General features: G+C 36.0%; 1 protein-coding gene across 1 annotated transcript in view; it reads left to right on the forward strand.

Moving 5' to 3' along the window:
* The window catches only part of NCAPG2 (non-SMC condensin II complex subunit G2), a 54615-nt gene extending 34805 nt beyond the window's left edge, over positions 1 to 19810 (forward strand). The window contains exons 16-28 of the mRNA XM_009278658.2: positions 434 to 607; positions 2592 to 2662; positions 2935 to 3088; positions 3299 to 3475; positions 3962 to 4075; positions 4186 to 4329; positions 6947 to 7046; positions 7710 to 7894; positions 8662 to 8805; positions 10700 to 10803; positions 14029 to 14126; positions 14510 to 14612; positions 19602 to 19810. Of these exons, the coding sequence (XP_009276933.1) occupies positions 434 to 607; positions 2592 to 2662; positions 2935 to 3088; positions 3299 to 3475; positions 3962 to 4075; positions 4186 to 4329; positions 6947 to 7046; positions 7710 to 7894; positions 8662 to 8805; positions 10700 to 10803; positions 14029 to 14126; positions 14510 to 14612; positions 19602 to 19653 (1620 nt within the window). The 3' untranslated portion in view covers positions 19654 to 19810. The remainder of the gene's footprint in view (positions 1 to 433; positions 608 to 2591; positions 2663 to 2934; positions 3089 to 3298; positions 3476 to 3961; positions 4076 to 4185; positions 4330 to 6946; positions 7047 to 7709; positions 7895 to 8661; positions 8806 to 10699; positions 10804 to 14028; positions 14127 to 14509; positions 14613 to 19601) is intronic.
* Positions 19811 to 22064: the final 2254 nt, after the last annotated feature.

The following is a 22064-nucleotide window of genomic DNA, read 5'->3' on the forward strand; positions in this document are numbered from 1 at the left end:
AGTTTGGCTGTGCCCCCTCCCAGCTTCTTGTGCACCTCCAGCCTTCTCAGTCGGTAGAGCATGGGAAGCTGAAAAGTCCTTGACTGGTGTAAGCATTACCTAGCAACAGCTAAAACATCGGTGTGTTATCAACATTATTCTCATCCAAAATCCAAAACACAGCACTGTAGTAGCTACTAGGAAGGAAATTAACTCTATCTCAGCTGAAACCAGGACATTCTGCAATTAAATTATTCAAAAAATTAATGTCGCAAGATGACTCAAGTTATCAAGTTATAGAGTAAAGGGTGAATTGTGGAGTTCATGTTCTACAACAAACAATGCCTTTGTGAAATTAATAGAAGGATTTTCAGGTTTTTTTGAAACCTTATTTTAACCTAAATTTATATTTGAGAATATAATAGGTAATATCATCTAAGTGTTTGTATTTCAGGAGTTGAATAATGTGTTGTCAATAAATGATGTGGCCAGCATGGTAAGTTTATTGGAGATTACTGTAATTCTCTGGAGAAGTATTCACAAAGCACTAGATCACAATGAAGATGCCAAAGATTATGCTATCAGAAAATTTGCTTCTGTACTTCCTGAATATTTCAAAGTATTTAAGGTAAAGAAAGCCTAGATTTTCCTGTAAGTGCTTAGTATTTTCTTCAGATGCTTTCATGTGTTAAGTGTTTTATCTATTTTTGTGGCATTAAGTAACTTTGGAGAAGTATTCACAAAGCACTAGATCACAATGAAGATGCCAAAGATTATGCTATCAGAAAATTTGCTTCTGTACTTCCTGAATATTTCAAAGTATTTAAGGTAAAGAAAGCCTAGATTTTCCTGTAAGTGCTTAGTATTTTCTTCAGATGCTTTCATGTGTTAAGTGTTTTATCTATTTTTGTGGCATTAAGTATTCTTTTTCATTGTTGCTATAAATCATAAACAATAGCAAGTTTCTTGGAATTCCACAGATGGGTAGAAGCTATTCTCCGATTGCAATATCTGACTGATGAACCATTATCTAAATAGTCAACACAGAAATAGTTACACAATAAATTGCTCTCCTTGTAATGTTTTTATAGGATTCCATTCTTTTGAATATTTTTGGAACTTTTGGAAAACCATAACTGAAAGTATGCCATTGCAGAATAAATACTCAGTGTAGATGAGAGTCCATGTGGTTTTCTACCTGCTCCCCCCGCAACCCTTCCACCACCACCACTTCTTATTATGATCCAGCTGCTGGAACAGACAGCTGAAGCAGCTGAGGCTCCTTTTTCATTTTCTTGTGTTTGGTTTCTGGTAATTTGATTCTACTCTCTAATGATCTTTTGCTGCACTAATTTATTGTTTGGGTTTGATATAAACAATTAATTAAAATCAGTAATTTTCATATTTTCAGTCTCCTTGATCTGTTTAATTGTTCTAGTGTTGTTCTTCAGGTTCCTATCTTTTCATAGTGGCTAATAGTATCTGCTGTGCCTTATAATGCATTTGGAAGGATTATCTACTGGTTGTCTTTTTTTTTGTTGTTTATGGCTTTTATGCTGAAGTATATTGAGTTATGCTGGCTGTTATACTTAACAACATTCAAGTTTGCTTTAGATAATCAGGGAGTGGAAAGCAATTCATTGCTACATAATATTCTGCAGCACAGATATACCAAATGGTCTCTCTACCCTGAAAGCATTTGGAAGTTGTCAAAGACATTCCAAATCTTTTTTGGTAGAGGATGTACCATCCCTCCTGAAAGGTTCTGGTGAGCAGACAAGATATCCAGCTTTAGCAAGCAACCTCTTTGACTTTGATATTCTTACAGTGAGTAAGCAGCTTGGATCTAAAAAGACCTGTCATCAGAGGCTTAGTTTCTAAAAGACTACAGATTGAAGCAGCATGTCTCTTTCCTGAAAAGCTACAAATATATTTTTAAATGTTCTTTTAAAAATCATCTTTAAAAGGTTTTAGCTCTTCAAATGTCTAAGTAGGTAATAATTTCATTTGATTGTATTCATGAAGCTTCGACATACAGATATATTGTTTTTGAAGAGTCTTTCACATAGATTGGTTTCTATATAATCCGAGTGAGACTGTGTCATGGTCTAGACCTTGTATGACGATGTGTTGTAACGACTTGTAGTGCATTTTACATTACCATTGTTATATAAGCACCCTTTCCTTTAGAGTATTTTTTGTAAATTTCTGATGTGAATGAATATTCATTTAAGGCACTAGTTACTTGAGAGGAGTTAGTGTCATGATTGTGCAATTAAATATTAGCTTCTACTAGAAAAAATGTGAGCTAGAGCTGTTATTTCTTTTGCAATAGTTATTAATCTAATAGACCCATAATTATTCATGGTAGTTGTTCTGGCAGTTTGTCAGAAAGCTGAATGATAAGATAATTGATAATTGACCTCTGAGAATAGGAATCTGAAGTTTCAGATTGCAAGCCACATGTTGTTATGAGCTTCTTTCAGTTCCATTTCTAGTGAAAAAAGGGAAATCCTTAATTTGAGATAATTTAATCATACTTTTTCAGTACTCTCTTTAGTTTTGTGTGCATCTGTACATGTACATCATATAGTGTACTTTTTTTATCCTAGGATGAGCGTTGCATGACTCCATTGGTTATTCTGGCATCCTTTATGCCCCCTGCTGCTATTCCTACATTCAGGTACTATTTTTAAATCCAAACTATGAATGACAAGAAATCTCTTGTTGACTGTATTTGTTAATTTTTCACAACTTGACATATTAAATGCCCATTTGGATACATTAATCCACTAAATAAATTCAGTAAGTTAGTAAAATCTCTGAGGTGCAAATATGCCTTTGAGCCATTGGTGAATCTTTTTTGGTATTATACTGGTTGATTTTTTTTGAATTTTTTCTGCACTGGATGTAAAGCTAATGGCATCTCTTATTTTTTGTTTGTTTTCTTTTAAGCTGTGGTGTGATCTCCAGACTCAGAAATATTGACAATGGAGCTGACCAAAGCAAATATTCTACCCTGATAGACTGCATCTGTCGCTGGGGTCAAGTGGGACATATTATGGAATTAGTCTGTGACTGGTTGTCTGACACACTAACCCCAAGAAAGGTGTGCATAAGCGTACGTCAAAGAATTAAGGAATTGCTAGATTACATAAAGGCATCGTGTTTGGTTTTTTTTTTTAACAGAAGCAGCCTCTTTAATGGTTTTTTTTTAACAGAAGCAGCCTCTTTAATGCCATGTTATTCTGCTTTGGAATTAGTTGTAAATTAAGATACTGACAGTATTGTAACGGTTTTGTGCTTTCTTCTCATTTAGAGTATTAAAACATCTGAACGACGAGTACGTATCCATGTAACACATGAATCGAAGCCAGAATTAGCAATTGATTACATTGAATATTTATTGACTAATCCTGTTAATCGTGGTTGCCTACTCTCTGTTCCTAAAAAGAAACTGCAGAAGCTTTTGAAAATTCTCGGTGCTGCAAAGGTAGTATTCTCCTTACCATAAACAGTGTTTATAAAAGTGCTTAACATCATATATTGCCTGAATCAAATTAAAGGCCCGCAAGAATAAATAAATAAGAGTCATGATCCCTTTTTCCCCTCTGTAAAAAGGTTTTCCTTTTGATTTGTACTTCAAACAAATATTCAAAACTAGAAGTGTATTAGTTCAGAATTGTTTATAAATGACAGATTGTAACCAGCTGGTCACTTTTAGGTGTCTCAAAATTTTTGTGATCTAGTGTTGAGCATTTTTAAGGGACCTGACTTTTGGAATGTACATGGAAGGAATAGTCTGCAAATCAGATATGGCATTGCAAAATGAAAGTAATTGAAAGTATGCCTGTTGTTTTTTTGGGGTTGGGGGAGAGGTTTGTGGGGTTTTTTTTCAATCTTTTGTTTAAAGCTGTTGAGAAAAGAAATATTTGAAAGGATGTTCTGGAAAATATAAATGTACACCTTGATATTTCAGGAGGTTCTTGGCTCAATTCTGAAAGCAAATGATGGAGGTTCTGGTAGCTGCAATCAAGCAACTGGCCTAAGAGCCTTCAGCCTGTTTTGCAGGTTGAGTATTCATCTTCAGAACAAGGTATCGTTATACCTTTTCAGTATAAGCTGGAGTTACAGCTGACAGTATAAGGAAATTCCAGAAGAATTGGAAAGACAATTGGTAAACTTCTTCTAATTTTTTTTTTCCAGTTTTCTGAAGAAGGAAAAGATTACCTCTCACTTCTGGAGGAGACAGGTGCTTGGATAGAAAGTCAAGTTGTACCTTTTATGCTAGCAAGTGATCAAGAGGATGGCATTTCAAAATACAGTAATGTTTCTGAATTAATTATCCAGGTTAGAGGTCTCTTATAACATAAATCAAACTGCTACCAATCTGAAAAGCCGTATATGTAGCAATTGTATACTGACAAACATAGTGCACTGGAGATTTTGGAGCCCAGCAAGTGAATGAGCTAATGAAATACAGTCCTGATTGTTCTGAGGTTACAGTTTTGTGCTTTTGCTATTCCTTTGATTGCTTAAAATCCCACACTTTTTTTTTAAATTGCTTTGAGATTAGTTATAAACTTTATATTTTATAAATATAAAAATATAATTGCGCAAACCCTAGCAATTAAATCAAGTAGTTGGAGTCAACAATACCTTGTTCTTATCTAGACTTTTTTCACCTACCAGTGCATAATATATATTCTCATCTTATCTGTTGAAGTGAAGGTGGAACATGTTTTATGTTTCACACTTGTGAAAATGCCCACTCAAGAAGTTTCTAGCACAGCAGGCGATGTAACCTGGGTGTCCCAAATCATAGGTTTCTAACAAGTAATTCTTGTCCTCAGTCTCTCATCCCCCATATTAAATAAAGGTAACGCTTATGCTGTTTTATGGAAAGTGCATTAACATAAAGTTAAGATTGTCACTGAATCTCAGTTCTGAAAAGGAGAAGGAAATTAGTTGCTGAAAACAAGAGTATAGTTACGTGGTATGCTAGCACTTAACAGCCTGTTCTTCTGTAGCGTAGAAGGTCCCGGAAATGACATAGAATCACTGCAGCTGCATACATTGTGTTGAATAGCACAATAGAGGATGACTTCGAGGACCAGGAAGGTGGAGTAATGATGAGAGAGGATTTAGATCTAGTCATGTTTTCTTGCTTGCTTGCTTCCTTCCTTTCTTTCCTTTCTGCTTTCCCAAAAGAAATAGGTAAAATTATACCCTGAGGAATTCAGTATGCTTCATTCTAGTGCTGAGTCCCATAGAACATGTCTTTGGAAGTCAGCAGAGAGTCAGGGTGTGAGTTACCTGGGAATTTAATAATGAGGAGGTCAGTCTTGTACTAAATCCTGCTGCTGCAGCCAAATGGCTCTTTGAAAGATATAAAGAGATAGGAAACTCAAACGAGTGTTGTAGTTGTTCATGGTACAGGTTTCTTGTGTGTTTTACACGCTATTGTCTTCTCTCTGAATGAAAAATTTGGTATGCATATCATAAATCTTTTATGGCTAATTTTTTAAAATTTGGGGGAGGCACAGAACTCAACCTTATAGAAAGACAAGACACAAAATAGGGAATCTTTACCAGCATTACCAGAATGTTTACTATCCATTTCCTAGGTTTGAGTACAAAATTAAAAGGACACTTTATCAATAAGCAATAAGATAGGCAGTTGTCACCTGTAAACCCATCTGACATGTTACTTGACTAGCCAATAATGAAACACAATGATCTTTACTAGTAGATCTTAAAGTTCATTTGTATCATTATTTCCAGAGAAGAAACTGAGGTGTAAAGACTGAGGTGACTTGACTGGAAGTCAAGAAAAGAATCCAGGCCTCTTGCATCTCCTGTAATAAGCCACATGCTTGTTAAGCAGCTCCTATTCGCTTCTCACTTTGTATACTGTTTTTTATTGGAATGAGGTATTGATTGTGATGTTTAATTGTTTGGAGTCTATATTTGGTAACAATGCTGGCATTAAAAGCGGACCTAGTTTGTCTCAAAATATCCATGTAATATACAATAATTACAGTTGCTTCTTTAATACTGTTGTATATGAGAGGGGACCGGGGTGTCTCTTTTTCCACTTACATTTCTCTATCACTTTCCCTGTGACATATCCCATTCTTTCCCATTTCACCCTTCCTTCTCTGCTTAGCCTGTTACTCAGTTTTGCACTTGCTGTTATGGGCAGGGATTCACTGGGGGACCGTTCTCTTTAGGCCACTGATTTGTTGAGTGGGGCTGGTAGGCCCTCTGACACACACTCCAGTGTCATCACTGCCAGTGTCCCTTACCCCTTATCTTCATTCGCCTTCACAGAAAGCATTTGATTATATAAGGGGGGGGGTGGGGGTGGTTAGTTTTGAATTGTCTCCTGTTGCATTCCCCTCACATATCACTTAACCCAAGGTGGATTTTAGCATTGAGCTATGGGTCCTTTCAGATTTTGGTCAAGTGAAAGATTTGGACTAACTTTAGTGACAGTCAGTGTCCTTGAACACCCCAGCTCGTGTATACATAGACTGGTTAAAAATTCTCTACTCTGTCTATACGTTAGTATTATAATCTGTTTAGTATGTAATGTGTGTCTCTAGAGAAAAGCTCTTTTTGTATGCTGTTTTTAATTTTGCTATTCAATATAGGTAGAGATGTCATGTTCTGCCTCAGTAAGTGTTAGGTATCAATGCCTCTGATCTGAGCCTGAGTAAAAAAGATAGAGTATTTACTGCCTTTTGAGAAACTATGTTTACTGGAGGAAAGGGCAATGGAAGCATTTGGAGAACTGTTTGGAACTCCTGCTTTTCAAAGGTTGCGAACTGAGTAACTCCAAGTAGATGCACCAGCTTTCAAGGCAACTTGGCTAAGATTTCATGGTTTTGTTACTTTTAGGTTTTACTGAACCGTTACTTTATATAAATTTTGTTTCTCGTATACTTTTGCATCTCTTTTCTAGGCCTACCTGACGGTGTGTAAAGATGTCATAATGGTTGGCCTTGGAAATCTCACGTTTCAAGCACACCTTTTAGATATGGCTCTTTCAGTTATACAAACAGGTACAATATTTTATACTAACATCAACATCTCCATATATACTTGGCTGACTTTTCTTATATTAGCAGAACTGTTGCTTTTAGCATTTTGGAGTCTGTTTCTCAAAAAATGGTGTTTACTGCTTATGCTAGCTAGTACCAATAATATGGTCAAAAGTCACAGCAGCTTTTCAGAAAACTGAAAACAAGCAGAGAACCAACCCAGAACCATGTCACTGTTGATAACTAGTGTGTTCTTCCTTGCTCTTAGATTCCAGTTATTACTATATAATTCAGGGGTTTTTATATAAAAATATCTCTCTATATGTATCTCTCTCTATATATATTTCACTATGCCTTAGGAGGCAACATTGTAGCTCTATTTAAATTTGGCTCACATTTGGAAAGTTAATGTCTACAGTACAGACAGAATTAGAGTTCAGTTCCTGAAGAAATCTACAATTTTAATCCCTATACTTCAAGTATTGGAAGGAACACTGGACTTATACTTAAAATATTGATTGAACTGTATGAAAATTTCAGCTAAGGATGCTCAGAAGCTAAATATATCATCTGCTCCTGTAAACTATAGCTCTTTAGGTTGTGTAACTGAGTTTCATTCTAAGCTTGTACCTGAAGAATATCTCATTACAATTTTTACATTGTGGTATTTATCTCTTTCTCTAGAAAGAGCTGGCTTTTGTGCTCCAGTGTTACTGCATGCTCTAAAAGAAATTATTGAAGCTTCTTTAACGCAGAATACTGAGACAGATGAAGTGGCAAATCTTTTCCATGCTGTACAGACCGTCTTCCAGAACGTTTTAGAATGTGTGGCACGTAGACTCAAGACACAGCAGGAAGAAGGGATTCAGGTATCATCTTACACTTGCAATTAGTACCTAATGTGTAGATGAATCCATACTTTTTATGCAAATGTGTTATACTTAGACACTTTGAGGTTGTTATTCGAGTCGACATCTGATTAAATTTTCAGTTAAGTTTTCTAAGTTTCCTCCTTACCAATGTTTTTTTTATCCATTGTTGGTCTCATCATGACACAAAAACTAGTAAATTGGAGAGCAATGCGTTCTGTTACCAATGATCCTGAACTACCCTAGTACTCATAGGTTACTACTCTTATCTGCAATTAAATGAACTTTCTCAATCCAGAGCAAAGAATTTGATTATATATATTATGATCTTGGGACGGAGGAGAAATTGTCGTTACTTTATTTATTTCTTTCAGCCTGAATTGTATCAGCTTCAAAATATGTACGATGTCCTAAAGTTCTTCAGAACCTCCTGTCTTCACAGAAAAGTTAGCTTCTTGTATTTTATAGCAGAGACTAGATAGTAGCGAGGTGGGTGGATCACTCTGGAAAATTTGATGGTCTGCTTTTCAGGACTTCTGAAAAACATTCAGTTCTTTTTTGTTACAACCATTGTTTTGTTTGTTTCTCTCAAATTTATGAGTAGACTTCCCAAACATGTTGCTGATTTCCCCTCTGATCCCAGGTGACTAGAATACCTCAATAGCTTTCAAGGTGTGATCTGCGCTTCTTCACAGAGAAGCTTGCTGAAATATTTCAATTATAGTCAAGCAATCTGAAAAAACTGATCTGTTTTTCTTTGGGTTTAGTTGATTCACTCTATTCAAATACCTCTTGGAGAATTCGTGCATGCGGTCCAGTGCTGGCATTCATCTTGCCCAGCAGTTCACCAAGGTGTACTCTCTACTCTCCTGGCCGCAATAGTAGCAGAGATAAATCATGTGCTACAGAAGGTAAAGTTAATACTGACTTTTTTTTTTTCTTCACTTCCTGCTTTTTAAACGTCATGTTGGAACAATCGAGCTACGTTCAGAAAGTGTGATCTTTGTACTGCAGATCAAGATTTTGTGTGTGTTGGCATAGAACAAACAGGGAATCTTATTTGCCATAATTTCATATTACGGTGCATCTCTCAGATTTATGAATACAGCTGCGTAAGAACAGAGTTGTCCTGACACCTAGTTCACTATCTGCCTCTGACAGAAGAATTTAGAAATTTGGCAGAGTTGGAGATTAATGACATGGTTTTTGAGATGTTCTCTATGTATTTGTACTGGGTCTGGCTGGGAAGGAGTTAACTTTCTTCACAGCGGTCCCTATGGTGCTGTGGTTTGCGTTTGTGGCTAAAACAGTGTGAGGGCACACCAGTTAGTTTTGGCTGTTGCTGAACAGCGCTTGCAGAGTGTCAAGGCTTTCTCTCTTCCCTTCACCCCCTGCCCTAAAAAAGAGTAAGCAGGCTTCGAGTGGGCAAGAGGTTGAGAGGGGACACAGCCGAGACAGTTAACCCAAACTGACCAAAGGCATATTCCATACCATACAACGTTGTGCTCGGCAATAAAAGCTCAGGGAAGGGAGGTTGTTCCAGACCTACCTCACTTTGTCTCACCCAGCATTAGGGAACTTAAGAAGTGAACTACTGATCTCTGAAAGATTCCAGTGCCCTGTTCTTGGAACTGTCCCATAAGGTTCTGTAATCCTGTTCCAAAGCAGGCTGATGTCTCACTTGGCACTGATCACTTATGCATTCAATACAGATCCATTTTCATAGATCTTTTTTTTTTTTGTTCCGCTGGTTTTTGTTGAGAGGATTTCCAAATATCTGATTTCAGTTTCTTTGGAAAGTAAAGAAAGAGGCTCTAATACTGAAAAGAATCTATAGACAGAGGTTATTGTATGTGCTAAAAGTCCAAGGAACCATTACTGTCCTTGAAGGAGAAGGGTAACGTTCCCAACACGTGTTCCTAATGCATGTAGTGTTAGGAGCAAATATGGCTAGAAAGATTGAAAGCTTTGAGAACTAACAAGGAAAAGCAGAGGTTCTTTAGCAGAAACTGTACTCTTACTGTGGTTGCTAGATATGTCAGAGCAATAAATGGTTGCCAGAAAGTACCGAGTACAACAGAGCTGCTTCTAAGATTCTGTGTTACAGAAGGAACTGAAACAATACCAGAGATTTACCTGCAAATATTAATGTATCAGCTTGAGGGGCTGTAGGATGAGAGCGTGCTCTTTACAGGTGCTGCAGAGTAAAAGTTCATGGTCTTGAATGATACTGCAGATTCATACTCCTAGATTATGAATGTTCAGTGCAGCAAGTCATCTGAGCTGGGGTTTTCCCTGCCCCCAGGTTACTGCACTGGTAAATAAAAATTCAGTTCTGACTAAATACTTGCCATGCTATTCAGAACTTGATACCAAAAAGAGCTGACACAGGGAATCAGGAAATCGCTGTCCCCTAACTTATTTTTAGAAATCATGTGTGCACACTTAAAATTGGAGACACAAAGGATACTCATCTGTGTTTCATAGGCAGTGCCTTTATAAATAGTGACCAATAATGTAGTTAAATGAAACCTCTGTTCAGAACAACTGTGGAGAATATTTGCCTTGGTACAAATACTGTTTATTTGTTTTAGTTTTAGCCTTTCTAATTTAAATTTGTTTTGTTTATTTGGACACAACACAATTGGATTAAGGCTATTGAAGGAATGCAACATGAATGTTTCTTCTAATTATTTAAGGATAGGTCTTGGTTAGCGTAATTATTGCAATACGGATTTGCTTCGATGTTTTCTGCATACGTATATTTCTTGATCTACAGTAGTTGTTGACATTTTTCTTTTTTAGGCTTCCAGTGAAAAGGACTTAACTATACCAAAGACTATTGCAGACCTTCCTCCTCTTTCAAGCAGTTTAATGGCCATAATTATGAAGTCAGTTAATGTTGTCAGGTAAATGTTTCTACATTAATATGTCCAAGGTTGTTGCTAATGTAGAGCAGCTTATATGTTGTCAATAAAGTTTTAATTTCTAAACTCAAATAAATTTTGAGGAACTAGATGCTTACTAAATTTACCTGCACTACTTTATAATCCCTTTCCCTTGATACATTGCTTGTATATATTGACTGGGGGGTTGGTTCCATTTTTTTACTACTTCTAAGGGCACTTCTTATTTACAAGACTAGTAATTTACTAATTCATCTAAATTAGTTCTTTAATCACACATCTTGGCTTGCTTTTTTCATAAGATACTTATAAACATTAGTCCCCTCAATATAGAGGTATTTAGATGAGATAAAATATTTACCAGAAATAGCATTAATCCTTTAATTGAACATCTGCAATGAGGTGACAAATGTACTATAGCTGTATTAAAATCAAAAAATTCAAAATAGTTTTAAAATATCTGAGTCCTAAAAGCCCCCAAATGTAGGGTTACATCTTTTTTTTTGTTGTTTAAGACTTAAACTGTTTTTTTTTAATTCTGAGTCCTAAAGCCCCCAAATGTAGGGTTACATCTTTTTTTTTGTTGTTTAAGACTTAAACTGTTTTTTTTTAATTTGCTGTATTTAGTGGGTACCCTGAATATCTTCTAAAATTGTCACAAGTGAATTTCATTATCTTCCTGTGCTTAGTTTATTCATATTCAATTTTTATTTACATGACTATAAACACCAGAGTTATTTTGAATGATCAAGGGGCTAATGTGTATTCCTTAGAATTCCTTAGAAGTCCTATCATTCTCCATGACTTATCACAACTAACTCCTATTCTTAACTTCCTCATCTGACAGGCATTGAATATCCCTGTCTCTGCTGTCATGAGATTTTTTTTTTCTTCTCAATTGTTCTCTAGTTCTAGTTGAACCTGCAAAACAAAGGACTCCGGGAGTCCAGAAATAGGTTTCCTAATCCAAATCTTGTTCTTCTGTGAGGCAGCAGCTGTCTGTCAAGGTGCTCTCTTTTAGTGAAACACAATTATTTTACACACCTCTTTTGAAAAGAGGGGCAAAAATTCAATTAATTCCTCTGAAACTTTTTCTTGTAGTGGTCAAGGAGAATCTTGTCCATTCTTGACAGAGAAAACTGCTAGTTTGGACCAGACTGTTTCTATGAGTACTTTGATAAACATGTGTCTATCTTCTAGTATTTATCTTTTTGGTGCAAAGAAGATCTAAGTCAGGAGATAATTTACATCTGGTTCCACTGGTGCCTCAGGACTGAGACTGCTTTTAAGGCTGTTTTCTTTTATTCATCTGTATTGATAGGCCATAATCAGAGTCCAGTAGTAAATCATTCAATATCTCAGAAATCATCATCTTTCCACACCAATTCGAAAGCCTTTGACAATACAGAATCTGATGGGAGCTTCTGTTCTGTGAACACGCAATCATCTTGCACCAGGTTCTGCAGCATCTATTATATTTTCAGTTACTAATTACTCAATCTCTAGCACTGAATTTCAGTGCCCATACCAGTGATAATACTGAGTGACTTGGCAATATCTGACCAATTGTGTGAGTACCCTTTCCTTTAGCAGGGAACTATCTGTGTAGGAACCAATTACTCATCTCTCTTACTATACGTGTTTGTAAATAGCTTCTTGTTCTGTTCTATTTTAGCTTTGCCTGCAGGCTCATGTGATCCTTGTTGAGAGGGAGGTGGGGAGAGGCACCTGCATTGAGTCTGCAGTGAGTCTTATTACAGGTTAATAAAATTACAGTGTTCCTTCGTGGAACTAAAGAGTGTGCTTACTGACCTAAACAGTGATAACAATAAAGTCAAAACTCTGATCGGAATACTGTCAGTTAGCAATTTAAAAGCAATATGAAATGGAATCCATACTTGGTTAGATTAGTCCACAATGATATAATAAAACTAATGCAATGCATGAGTGACTTCCTAATACTTATTTCAGAACCTATAGAGGTTTCATCTTTCTCAGCTCTTTGAAGCAATATTTGAGCTTCTACAAAGCTTATTTACTGAATCACTAGTGGAGGTTGGTTCCTTTCTTAACTGCATACTTCATTTCGATATCTTAGCACAATAAAAGCCCGAAGAACAATTAAGTTCGGAACTGGGTATTTATGATGTTCAATTTTGGTAACAGATAATAATATTACCAAAGGTCTTTTGAAATATTTTAGGGAAAGTTATTGTAACATCTACTGCTCTCAGTTTCCCCTTTAGTTCTTCACAGAGCATTTAGTTTTGTGCTCTGAGGAGTATGAGGATTACAGATCTTGTCCATCTCCTGCTTTATCCCTCTTGTTCTTTTATTTTTCTGTGTTTTTGAGAATTGCTTCTGAGTTAAATTTATTATTTTTACCATTAACACTATAATGACTAATTAGTGGTTTCATTCTGTAGTATCGCCTTATTCCATACTGCAGTTTAGTTTGACTGATAGACCTCTTACTTCACACCCTTGTTTCATTTTTCTTAACTTAATATATGTCCCAAAACACCCCTAAAGTTTGCTGGTAATACTATAATCTCTTGCTAAAAGCGAGTCTCTTAAAATACGTATAGAGTTAGTATTTATCTCAGATTTTACAATAAACGGTTATTTTGATTCTATTAGTCCATCCCATACTTTCAATATCTAAACTGTAGTTTGGAAGTGTTTCGGGGCTATATTTAGTTATAAACGTTCTTCACTGTTTGGTAATTGGAAACCCATAATTTTTATGAGATATGCATTTTAGACCAAAGTGATAATTAAAGTCCAGTTTCTAATCAGGCTACAAGTAGTAATAGTTTTAATGGCATGAGGAGTTACTAACAAACTGTTGGAGTCATACAACATATTTTTTTAAACTTCAGTAGAAACTGAAGTTAGAAATTTCAATACAAATTCCGTGAGTTAGATTCCAGTAGAACCAGTAGTTTTTTCACAGATTGACTTTCCCAAAATAGTCCACGAGCTCTTCATTTCTCTTAACAGTTACTTATTCTGTGTACAAACTTCTTCATTTTTTTCCCAAGCAATTTACCATTCTGCTAACTCAGGTATTCTCACTTCCAGAAGCAGCATGCAGTCTTCAATTGCCCAACAACCACTGCTTTGTCCTGCATGGTAACTTTGAAGCTATAGTGGCAGGGGAGCATCATCACAAACTTGTTGTGTTCAGTTCTATTTTGAAAGAAACATGATTTATTTTTTCTTTAGGTCATTTTTAAATGAATTAATGGAATGCATTATCTCTGAAGAAGTTGAAGGGATTTTTAGTCTAACAGCTACTGTCTGCATTGTGATTATAATTAACGGTCAGTCAAACCATTTTTGTCCATTTTTTTTTTCTTTTTTTTATGTGCTACATTTTGAAATCTGAGTTCTTGATAATTTACCATTTTTCTACAGGATTTAAGGTTATTTGGCTTGTAAGTTATGTTTTTAAGCTTTGGACTTTCAATCTTTGTGTAGTGAGTTTAAAAATACAACTGTCTGCTAACTCATAGGGTCCATCACTATATTCTGATTTGCTGAAATACAGAGTGATTAATCCAGGATGGTGAAAATCTAATTTAATATCTAATCTTTCATTAAACAATCTTTTATGTTAAAAAAATATTTGATGAAAATATGCAGGGGTTTTTTTGATAAATCATTATTTTTGTGCAACTTTTCAACATAATCTTATTTCAAACAGGTAAGCACAAAACTTCACTTCTAAAGGATATTGCACCTGCCATTCAAAGGAAGCTGATAACATGCAAGGATGCTGCCACAGAAGAATATAGCAGCACTGGAAGGTAAATGTGCTGTGGGAAATGAACACTAACCTCTCCTATACCCTCTCTGCAATAATTGGCTGTGTTTTGTACTTACATAATACAGTTAGAGCATTCTGAATGATTGCAAGGTTTAAAATAGCGGGTAAAAAAACTTGTGAGGTATTGAGCCCAGCACATATTAAATTTCCTGCCCATACATTTGCTGTGATTGCAATCCTTACATATTTAGTTTGGTTTCTTGCATTTAATTTGAATGTGTTATGACTTGATCCTGTATATTGCAGGATTCAGTTCTGAAATTCAGTTCTATTAGCAGCAGATGTAGAACAAAGCAAGTAGTCTATTTACTATTTCTTATTACTAGAAGATTTTTCTTCCACATTTTGGTATTAGGCATATGAATCCATACCTATGCAGATGGTAAAAATTTAACTGAATATAACAATGACTTTAAGACCTTTCCATAGGTGATTTTATTTTGCTCTTTTTTGGGATTTTGGTGTCATATCTGGTTGACTTTTAGATTTTTTGGTATAAGTTTCTTGAAGGTGATTGGCTACATTGTATTTGCAATCATTTATTTCAGACCTGCCTATAGATAGACAATCATGATGAATGCTTTAGCCTTAAGTGTCTCAAACTTGCTTAAGTCTAAAAATTTGTTAGCATTTGATTTCTGCCTAGTTAATGAACTGCCTCTGGAATTAGAAAACATGCAAAGTAGATATTAAAAAGCACAAACATAGAATATGAAGAAAACAGACTATGGTTATGAACATTCATCCAAAAATACTGAGAAAGTTATTAATGCACCACAGCGGCCAATCTGAAGATGCAGAGGCCCTTGCAATCTTTAACTCTTCAAATTGATGATCCTTACTATTCAGTCAAACAATGGATGTAGAGTAGACAGACTTTACATTAAAAAACAAAACAAAACAAAACCACTTCATTTTACTCAACAGTTTCTTGCATGGCCCTTCAGACCTAAGCACACTTCCATAGCACGCTCTTCTGGTGGATCACTAGCCTGAGGCGTGTTGTTCTCTGGCATTGTAATGACTAGACATAGACCTTTGGCAGCTGTGCTATGACTGAATTGGTGTCACTGGTTTAAAGCCAATACTAAAGTTATGAGATGCTACTGTATGAAAAATAAGATAGTTTGTCAAGGAGGCCGCATGGGCTATATCCCTTTCCTATTATGATACTTCAAATCCTTAGAGTTTGCACTTGAGTTGTATCAAGAAGCGCAACAGGTACACTAAGTGTTCTGGCAGTGGCAGAACTTTTAGAGGGCTGTGCAGTAAATGTCCATTTGGAATTGGTTCAGAAGTGCAGAAGGTAAATTGTATTTTTCCAGGAAAAAAAAAAAAGCCTGATATTCAGGACAATACAATAGAGTAGCTGTGTTGTTGCTGACAAAAGATGCATTCATTCATTTAAATCTGCTATTATATCGGAGCCAAGAAGGTATTATGTAACTCTCTCTAAAGAGTCATATAATCTTAAGAACTAGACCAGAAAGTTTTATGATATATACGAGCCACTTCAGTTATGTACCATCAAAAATGAGATTTCTTTTAAAAAAAAAAAAAGAAGGGAAAAAAAATCAAAACCAGCGCACACTTCACTTCCATTTCCTGTCTGGCCTAAATAAATAGAAAACAGAAATGTTGCTGTCAAGACTTTGGGTGGTTTCCACAGAGGAAAGTGTGCTCATGTAACATAAAATTGATAAAGAACCAAAAAATATCTTATTTAAAAAAAAAATCACTACATAATTGGACTTCTAAAACTCAGAGTGACTCTGCTTCCTGGGTAATTGTTTTAATTAGTTGCTCGGCTGTGAACAAATTTCTTTTGGTTGGGACCTAGCTTAGAAACAAAATCAAACAAAAGTAAACAAAAAACCTTTTTCTTTTCCCCATGAAATCATTTAACGTTGGGTTGCCAAGTGTTCTACTAGGATATTTTTAAAAATAATAATAATAATGAACTGGAAAAGAAAAGTGAGCAGCAGAGTGTCATGATTCAGTTTGCTCCTTTTAATCAGGACAGTAGAAAAGGCTGAGAAATTAAAGCAAATCTTAACATGATTAAATAAATAGGCACGTTAAAATGAATAATTGCTGCCACTTGAGTGCACTACTGACTATAATTCCAGTAAGAACACAGATTAATTGCTTTATGAATCTATATGATAATCTCTGCCCAGTGAACAGGGACAAATCAACCTAGAAGTTGGGGCAGATGAAGAGCATAAGATGCTACACAGTGTTTTAATTTCATGATATATGAATGGCTACCTTTGTATAATACAAAACCAGGAGATAGTTGCAGATAAAATTAAAAGATTAGGAATATGAACATGATGATGGGAAGTACTTTTAACAAGAATCAGAATTGCAATATGATAACAAAATTCAGAAGCTGTCACACAGCTTTGCAGAATTTGGGAGGATTCATATTTGTACAGGTATGTTGGGGATTTTTTTATCTCCAGAAGGGTAAAAGAATTCATGCTGAAAAAAGGTTAGGAGGGAGTTCTTCACTGATTAGGTTTTGCTTGACTCATTTAAAGCGTGTTTGCACTTCCTCAGCTAGACATAATGTTGGACCAGGCCGGGCCTCTAGTGTCTTCTGACATGCCATTTGTAGTGCTCTGGTACTAGTGTGCTGACGTATAACTGAAGTGTCATTATATACAGTCTGAAATGCGCCCTGTTGTTTGTAAACTATTTTATCGTCCTACTCTGCTTACCAAACCACAAGATTTTAGTTACGGTATGCTGCAAGCTAGATCTCTGATCATTACTTTGAGCACAATCTTATAACACACAGTGCTGCACTTATGTGTGCTAAAATATATCACTGCTTTTTTAACTCATACTTAATAGTATTATTACTTTTTGCTTCTGAATGCATTATCTCATAATAACTCCTTGAGGGATTATTTTATTTAATACCCAGGTATAACAGGAAATAGTGACATTCTTTAATTTCCCAGGAGACTTGGCATTCTGTGCCAGCATCTTAAATGTAGACTTAGAAGTAATCTATTACATATTAGCAAAGAAAGAAAAAAGTAAAAATGCTGTCTGGTGTCGTAATTAAAGTGCTGCCCTTAAACAAACTAATTCAGAAGCAAAACTTTTCATTGTAATTTAGTCTTCCCTCTTCAGCTGAGTTAGCAGTTTAAGATGGCCCTGTGGGTCTATTATTCTAAAAATGCTGTTCAGTGCACTTAAAAATTCTGGACAACATATTGTATATTGAGAGAATTTCCTCAAGAGTAACGGCACACACATTAGTTTAGTTTATAAAATGCAAATATTTATGTCTAGCAAAAAAAATGCGAATAAAGCTGTCAATGCAGTGATTTGGAGGCTAGAGAAAAATGTTCCATGCTCTGTAAAAACAAATGTGCTATGGAATAACACCTTTGACTTAATATTTTCTATTTACTTTAATTAGCATTTTGATATACGGGTATTAGAATTTAAATTTAGCTAATGGCTCTGCTGAAAAGTATTTCTTTAGTATTATCATTTAGCTAGCTTCCCAAACTCTTTACTGCACTCTCATTGCATCTGTAAATAACGATTCTTGAATTGTTTTGCAATATAACTTTGTGTGTGATTTGCCTGACGCCTATCTAAAAGTTCACTAGAAAGGTACCTGGTAGAACTGACTTAAATTTGTCTGTCTGGGGAGGCGTACAGTTATTCTGAATGACGGCTTATTGTCCAACGTGCCGCTGGTACATGGGCCAATGTTACAGATCTATTGTTTTATTAGCCTTAAATTCTAACAAAGTAAAATTTATACGAAGTAGCGTTGTGTCTGAAACCACAGTACTTCACTAATTATACTAATTTTATAGTACCTTATAATACTAGCTTGTTTTGACAGTTGAGTTCCATCACGGCTTAAAGGATATAGCACTATAAAGAGGAGCATGTGACACACCCGCGGCGGTCTGAATTCAGGGAGCCCTAACATCCAGTATACTGCCATGAAAATGCAGAGTTGCCTCTTGTATTTCAGGTCTTGGTGTCTCTTAATGGATGCCCTAACTCATCGTAATTAATGACTAACTAACCTTGCTTATTTGGAGCATCAGTCTAGGACTATAATAATAAAAATATGGAGAAAAAAATGCTTGAGAAATACAGGTGACAGAATCTTTTACGAAAGATTCCTTCACAAAAACGTGAAGGATAAAGTTTATAGTAGTTAATGGTGAAATAATGTTTTGGACAGAAGACCAAAGTGCCCATTTTTGTCTTTTGAGGATATCTTAGAGCAGCGTTAGAAGAAGTTGTGTGAGAACGCAACTACGAAGGCTGGGTGAGTGACTGTGTCAGGGAATGCAGAAAATGAAAAGGGCCTGCCAAATGGAAATTTCAGAGCTGACCTTTGGGATTGTTTAGGGAGTAATGTGAGTCAAGAGAGTCAGAAAGGGACTAAGATGGGTGTATCTGCAGCCGAAGGAGGCAGCCGCTAATAAGGATAAGATAGAAAGCTCGGGCTTGGAAAAAAATTGCCACAGGGTGAGGAGAAAAATTATGAAGACGGAAGAACAAGGGCGAAAGGAAGAAAAGTAAAAGAATGAAAAGTGGCTTTAGTATGAACTATCATCAGTAAAGGATTTGACTATCTATGTTTGAAAAAAGATTAAAAATGCTGTGAAGAAAACGACTGGGTTCTTTAAATAGCTGATGAAATATTAGAAAACGTGCTCGAATTGACAGAGTAATTTAAACTGGCTTGCTGTAGATTACACTATAGCTAGAGATGATCAGCAGAAAAATGGAAAAGTTGAAAGAAAAAATGCAGCTATTTCAAAATTAATTTGTAAAGGCATATTTAATACTTAAACTAATATGGAGTAACTGGTCAAAGAAATCATGCAGTAGCTATACTCTGAGAATCAAAGAGTCGAGGATTGATTTAGCATTGAGCATATCTAATCCTGTTACGCATTGTTTTATGCCGTTTCAGAATCGTCTGTGAATCATCTCTGAAAATTTTGGATGAATTTTTGAATCCTTGACCATGCGGAGGCTTTTGTCATGAAAATTAAAGGAAGGAAGATGTATTGTTTTTTAAAAAAGATTATCTTGTAAACTTATTAAGAGTTAAAGCTTGTTTTCTGTTATTCTGTACATTTGAAGCAGGCAAAATGTATAAAAGTGTGTATAGAAATCAGGTAATAGTAAAGATTTTTCAAACAGCTATAAAGAGGTTATTCTGTATAAAAATGTCTTATTTTGGGGGGAATGTAAAATCAGTATCTGTTTTTATAAAACAAATAATAATTGTATCTTATATACTTTGAGATTGAGGTAGCATGTAACCTCAGTCTCTGGGAAGACTATAGAGCATATTCCTGGAGGTTATGGAAATTAATTTCATTTCAAGACACGTGAAGGACAAACTGGTGATTGAGAATAGCCGTCATGAATTCACCGGGGGCAAACTCTGCCTAACCAACCTGATTTCCCTCCCTTTCGTGGATCATGCAGTGCTATACTCTGAGAATCAAAGAGTCGAGGATTGATTTAGCATTGAGCATATCTAATCCTGTTACGCATTGGTTTATGCCGTTTCAGAATCGTCTGTGAATCATCTCTGAAAATTTTGGATGAATTTTTGAATCCTTGACCATGCGGAGGCTTTTGTCATGAAAATTAAAGGAAGGAAGATGTATTGTTTTTTAAAAAAGATTATCTTGTAAACTTATTAAGAGTTAAAGCTTGTTTTCTGTTATTCTGTACATTTGAAGCAGGCAAAATGTATAAAAGTGTGTATAGAAATCAGGTAATAGTAAAGATTTTTCAAACAGCTATAAAGAGGTTATTCTGTATAAAAATGTCTTATTTTGGGGGGAATGTAAAATCAGTATCTGTTTTTATAAAACAAATAATAATTGTATCTTATATACTTTGAGATTGAGGTAGCATGTAACCTCAGTCTCTGGGAAGACTATAGAGCATATTCCTGGAGGTTATGGAAATTAATTTCATTTCAAGACACGTGAAGGACAAACTGGTGATTGAGAATAGCCGTCATGAATTCACCGGGGGCAAACTCTGCCTAACCAACCTGATTTCCCTCCCTTTCGTGGAAGAAGAGAGAGCAGAGAATGTCATCTTTCCTGTCCTTAGCAAAGACTTTTACACAGGCTTATATAGTATCCTTATGGCCAAATTGGGGAGAGGTGGACCAGATGGGTGGACTTAGAAGGCGGGTGGGAAACTGGCTGGACCATCAGACTTGAAGAATAATGATGCTACAAAGTCAGACTGAAAGCTGGTTACTAGTGGCATTCCTCAGGGCAGATACTGTTGCCAATACTGCTTAACATTTTTATTAAAAGCTTGGGCGATGGGATGAAATGCAACCTCAGTCTGCTGGCAGATGGCACCAACTTGGGAGCAATGGTTGATACACCAAGGGTAGGGTTGTCCCAGTCAGGGGGATCCTGACAAGTTGGACTTAAGGATCAACAAATCTCACGATGTTCAACAAAGACACACGCTCTTCTACCCGTAATGGACTAATCCTGCATACCAGCGTAGGCAAGTGCAGAGGGGCGATCTTAACGCTGTCTTCACCCACCTGGATGAGGATTAAGTCCTGGATGAGGACTTTTCTCAGAGGTACACATGAAGAGAATATGAGGCAACAGAAGCAACTTGCAGCAAGAGAAATTCTTATTGCACATGAGAAAAAGAATTTTCATTATGAGAGTGAATTGAAACTGGAAATGGAACAGGAAGAGGTTGCTCAGAAAGGCTGTGGAACGTCCGTCCTTGGAGCTGTGCAGAACTTGACTGACAAGGCCCTGACCATCATGTCATAATTTTGAAGTTAGCCCTGCTTGAGCTGGGGATTGGACCAGATTATCTCCCGAGCTTCCTCCCAGCTTGAATATTCATGAGATTAGGTGACAAGTGTACTGAAGGGGAAATGCCCTAGCTATTAAACTTACACCTGATTAATACATAGGTTATATTGTTTTATATTTAGCTATTTTTATAAATTAATACTAATGATGCAGATAATGCAGACATATAAGCCACTTATTTAATGCAACCAGATGCTCTCCTAAGACTAGTAATAGAATGCTGATTGCAGAATGTTATTTTGCCTTAACTGAGACATCTGTAAATTAGATGTCTAAGCTCATGGTGTGGTTTAACCCCAGCCCTCGACTGAGCACCACACAGCTGCTCACTCACTCCCCCCACCCCCAGTGGGACGGGGGAAGAATTGTAAGGGTAAAAGTGAGAAAGAAACTCGTGGGTTGAGATAAAAATGGTTTAATAATTAAAAAGAAATAATAATTTTTAAAAATTGTAAGGAAAAGAGGAAAAAAAAAAACAGAGAGGGGAACATAAAACCCAAGAAAGACAAGTGATGCAAATGAAAACCATTGCTCACCACCAGCCGACCCATGCC

Source organism: Aptenodytes forsteri, unplaced genomic scaffold (genome assembly GCF_000699145.1).
Source record: "Aptenodytes forsteri isolate BGI_AS27 unplaced genomic scaffold, ASM69914v1 Scaffold257, whole genome shotgun sequence".
In the NCBI taxonomy this organism is placed as follows: Eukaryota; Metazoa; Chordata; class Aves; order Sphenisciformes; family Spheniscidae; genus Aptenodytes; species Aptenodytes forsteri.